Source organism: Gouania willdenowi, chromosome 6, assembly GCF_900634775.1.
Source record: "Gouania willdenowi chromosome 6, fGouWil2.1, whole genome shotgun sequence".
In the NCBI taxonomy this organism is placed as follows: domain Eukaryota; kingdom Metazoa; phylum Chordata; class Actinopteri; order Blenniiformes; family Gobiesocidae; genus Gouania; species Gouania willdenowi.
Window position 1 is genome coordinate 26,374,752 of NC_041049.1, and position 4,025 is coordinate 26,378,776.

Consider the following 4,025-nt stretch of genomic DNA (forward strand, 5'->3'; position numbering starts at 1 on the left):
CGTTCACACCAAATGTGTCTTCTGCGGCACCGGACGCATCTGCCGCACGAAACGTACCGCAGGTTCTGCAGGATCAAAAAATTCTCCTATTCGCTTCATATGCGCGTTTGAAGCGAAGCACCGCCCACACATCCAACTTGGTGAGTTTCACTGCCTGCTGAAGCGAGGAGCTGCGCTCCTTTTTCTCCTCTCATAAACATAAACCACCAGTGAAAAAAGCCGGTGTGATTAGCGGCTAATGCTATCCTAGCTCAGTGCCGACTTTCAAAGATGAAAACTACGGAGAGAACTTTTACCTGCTACTACCACCTCCTCGCTGATTCTCCTCCACGCCAATTCCTTCCTAGTCTGGTCCCAGTTATAAAGGCCATGTCATACAACTCCAGGTGGACACACACAGCTTCTACTCCATGGTTGAAATGGTGAACAGACTGGTGTCCGTGTTGACGGCCTGACGTCATCGTCAACAAAGACTCTGATTGGCTTTCGTCATGCAAAACAGTCGCAGGAGCTCAATATTTTCAATTCTTGCAAATGTGCGGATATGCATAAAATCGGGAGCGCACTCGCACAGCCAACGCACTTCACTTGCGGATCGGACCGCACCGCCGCACAGGAAAGATTTCGCATCTGGGACGCATCTATCCATTGACTTTGTATGTAATCTGGACGTATGGACATTTTGTGACACATCCGGTGTGAACACAGCATCATAAACACGAGACAGAGCGTAGGGGCGGGGCGTTCGCCGGTACATACATAGACTATAGAAAATACATACATAGCACAGTGCGAAGGACGCTGAAATCCTCACCTTCGTGGGCGTGTCTGTTTACATGTCAGTCACAGCAGAGAGCTTCCTTGAGGCGCAGCTTCTCCAGCTCAGTGCCGCGTGAAATTCATCATCACACTGGGAACGCGTCATCAAATTGGAGCGAGGTGTTTGGGCTCACCCTGCAGTAAGAAAGGAGCAAATCACCCTCTAACTAATGATTGAGGGAATCAATGAAAAACACTTTGGGTATGTGTATGAAGCCCTAATAGCACTTTTATGATGTTTAAAAGTAGATTTAGTTTAACATGGGCCCTTTAAGAAATTACACATTTAAATAGCAACCCAAGAGGCAGCCCAAAGCTCTTCACTTTTGTTTGTGTCATGAGTTTACATTGAGGTCATCAATTTCAAAAGTAACATAAACAATATATTCGTAGTTTTCTAAGGCATGGCTTGTTTTAAATGTGTGCAGGGAGACTATGCAGCTGCCAGAGTGTACTACAAGCAGGCCCTGCTTCTCAGCCCTGGATCCAAACTTCTAAAAGAAAACCTGGCCAAGCTGGACCGACTAGAGAGGAGGATAACGGAGGAGAGTCATCTGTCCAACTGAAGCGTGGATTACTTAGTCATGCACCTCGATATTACAGCTATTGCTACAACACCACAGACCTGAATGGTGTTCAACAGACTGGGTGAAACTATCATATGGTCTGTGGTTTATAGTTTGGAAGCAGGATGAATAATCACCTCATCTGTATCAGATTGAGTTCTAAATGTGTGTCTGGTTCATGTATATTTTAATCACACATTTTACTTTTGGACGCTCCTCTGCTTTTGACAATTTTTCATATTGTATAAAGACACTTTGGATGTATACTATTGTATTTATAGTCTATATTTAGAGGTCTTTATTAGGGTTGAGAGCTTTCTATCTAACAACTTGTCATGGAGTTAACAGTAAAATTAAGTCTAACTAAGATTATTAATAAAACAAAGCCCTGGGACCCTGTAGTGTACAGGATGAAACAGATACAGAAGGTACATTAATGAAAGGGAAGGGCCTACCACAAAGTTGCAAAACTTACAATCATTCATCATGTGGACGATAATGGTAAAGGCACCATTTTGCAATAGTATAATAAGTGGAACCGTTTATCCTTTACTTTCCCTCATATATTATTGTGTCTATACATTTTTTGTCCAACTGGTGTGGAAAAAATTATTTTGGACCTCAATTATTTAAAAAAAAAAGTTTTTATTTACTTTTATTTACGATATACGTATGCTTTTGCAGACTAAAGCTCAGCAACAACTGTCAAACACATTAAAGTGCACTATATTTAATGACTAATGAAACTTATGTCAGTAATCAGTACGACATTCTTTTATTTAGCTCATGCTGTGTTTGGTTTGTGCTCAGTATACTGAGGTTTGGTCTTGGAGATGATGTTACGGCAGACTTACAGTGTTTTATTTTGAAAAGTCAAGATAAGATGGCAGCCTCGTGGTAAATCAGTCTTGTTCTATTTATGGCAGATGGTGAATGTGTCGTCTTCGGCTGACACTGCGATGGACCTGTGTACCAAAGTTGAGTTCAACATTTTTGGTTAGATTGACACCTAGCAGCACTGGCTTTGTTTCATACATGTTTTTATTTTTACTTTACAAGAGCTATATAATGGTTAGAGCCTTTTCTTATACAGTAAAAGCCATACGTTCTCCTGTCTGATATATGTTCATCACTGCACAATCAACATGTGACTGTTTTTTTGTTTGTTTTATTGACATAGCCGTGTTGGACTCACTGAAGGCTTTGGTGTTTGTTTATCTGATAGTATTTAACAATCTGCAAGTGTGATATTAATGTGTGCACTTTGAGTGTTAATCTGAGATGTGTGGCTTCAAATGTTACTTCTAATGATTGCTGTTTGTGAATTCAATGACTGGGAATGTTACTTTGCTGTGTGACGAGTGCAAATAATTACATGGAAGAAATAAAGGTACGAAAATTCATTGAAAGGTGTATTTTGTTTTGTACATTTTTGTGTAATACACCAGTCGACATCCATTTAAAAGCTATTGGGACATGAGTTCTCTTTGTGATATATGTGGTACCATGTTGTGTAACTTCCTGTTGTAAAATAAATGTGCTTTGTTTCTTCATAGGTGAAGAAACACTTTGACAAGAGAACAGGAACCTTGAAGAGACACGTTTAGAAATAAGAGCGTGTAGGAAGTTGATTTTCTCGGGCTTTCCCAAAAATGGCAGTGACAACCCTGAAGTTTTTAAAAACTTCAGATGTTTAGAATTTCATCAGACAAAATGAGGAGGATTTGCTTTCACTGAGCTCAGACCCTGTGAAGAACCCCAACTATGACGTATCATTACCAGGTTTAAGCAGTACCAGCAGAAAGTGGAAATCTGGTTCCCCAGCATGTACCAAAAATAATGGTATCATGCTAGTACCCGCAGGTGGTTTCAATGTTTTTATTGTTGATTTTACATTTCAGTTGAAACACTCATACAGAGTTCACTGTTTACTTCTGGCTTTATGGTCATTAATAATACTCCAAATTCTTGTTATTGATAACAATGTTTTAACAAAAATGTGGGAAGTACACGGCGTTAGAACTCTTAGAACCTTAGCCTAATGGACATTTAAAAAGGCACTGGGTGTTTGAAGGCATGACTCTCATGTTAACCAAAAATTGTGTAGTTGAATGTTGAGGAAACCAAATGGAAGCCTGTTGTCACCACCATAAAAAATAAATCACGACAAGTCATAATTACGAGATAGAAAATCATAACTATGAGAAAGTCATAATTGAGATAAAAACTGGGCAGATGCAGCAGTCTACCGACACTGTTACCATTCTTAATTACACTTTGAATAATAATTCATTCAAAACACATATTTTGGCTGTTTATTCAGTTATTAGAATTCAACACATACCTTTATATATAAAATAGTAGAACTATATAAATAAGTCTTGATTGCAAAATTATTCCCTCACATTTTTGTTTGTTTCTTTGCAAACTTACATTAAAAATAACTTTCTTTCTTTCTCATAATTATGACTTGCCATAGTGTTTTTTTATTTATTTGTCTTAGTGGCGGAAACGGGCTTCCATAGTAACCAGAGATTATGATGAAGGAAATTTTAGCCTCTAAGGTGGCGCTGAAGATAAACCTGTTTTGAGTTTGGATTAGTGTGTGTGTGTGTGTGTGTGTGTGTGTGTGTGTGTGAG

At 39.1% G+C, this 4,025-nt stretch overlaps 1 protein-coding gene across 1 annotated transcript in view; it reads left to right on the plus strand.

The window, feature by feature from the left end:
* The window catches only part of tmtc1 (transmembrane O-mannosyltransferase targeting cadherins 1), a 37,920-nt gene extending 34,756 nt beyond the window's left edge, over positions 1–3,164 (plus strand). Inside the window, exon 19 of the mRNA XM_028451608.1 lies at positions 1,248–3,164. Coding sequence (XP_028307409.1) covers positions 1,248–1,385 — 138 coding nt within the window. The 3' untranslated portion in view covers positions 1,386–3,164. The remainder of the gene's footprint in view (positions 1–1,247) is intronic.
* The last annotated feature ends 861 nt before the right edge of the window (positions 3,165–4,025 follow it).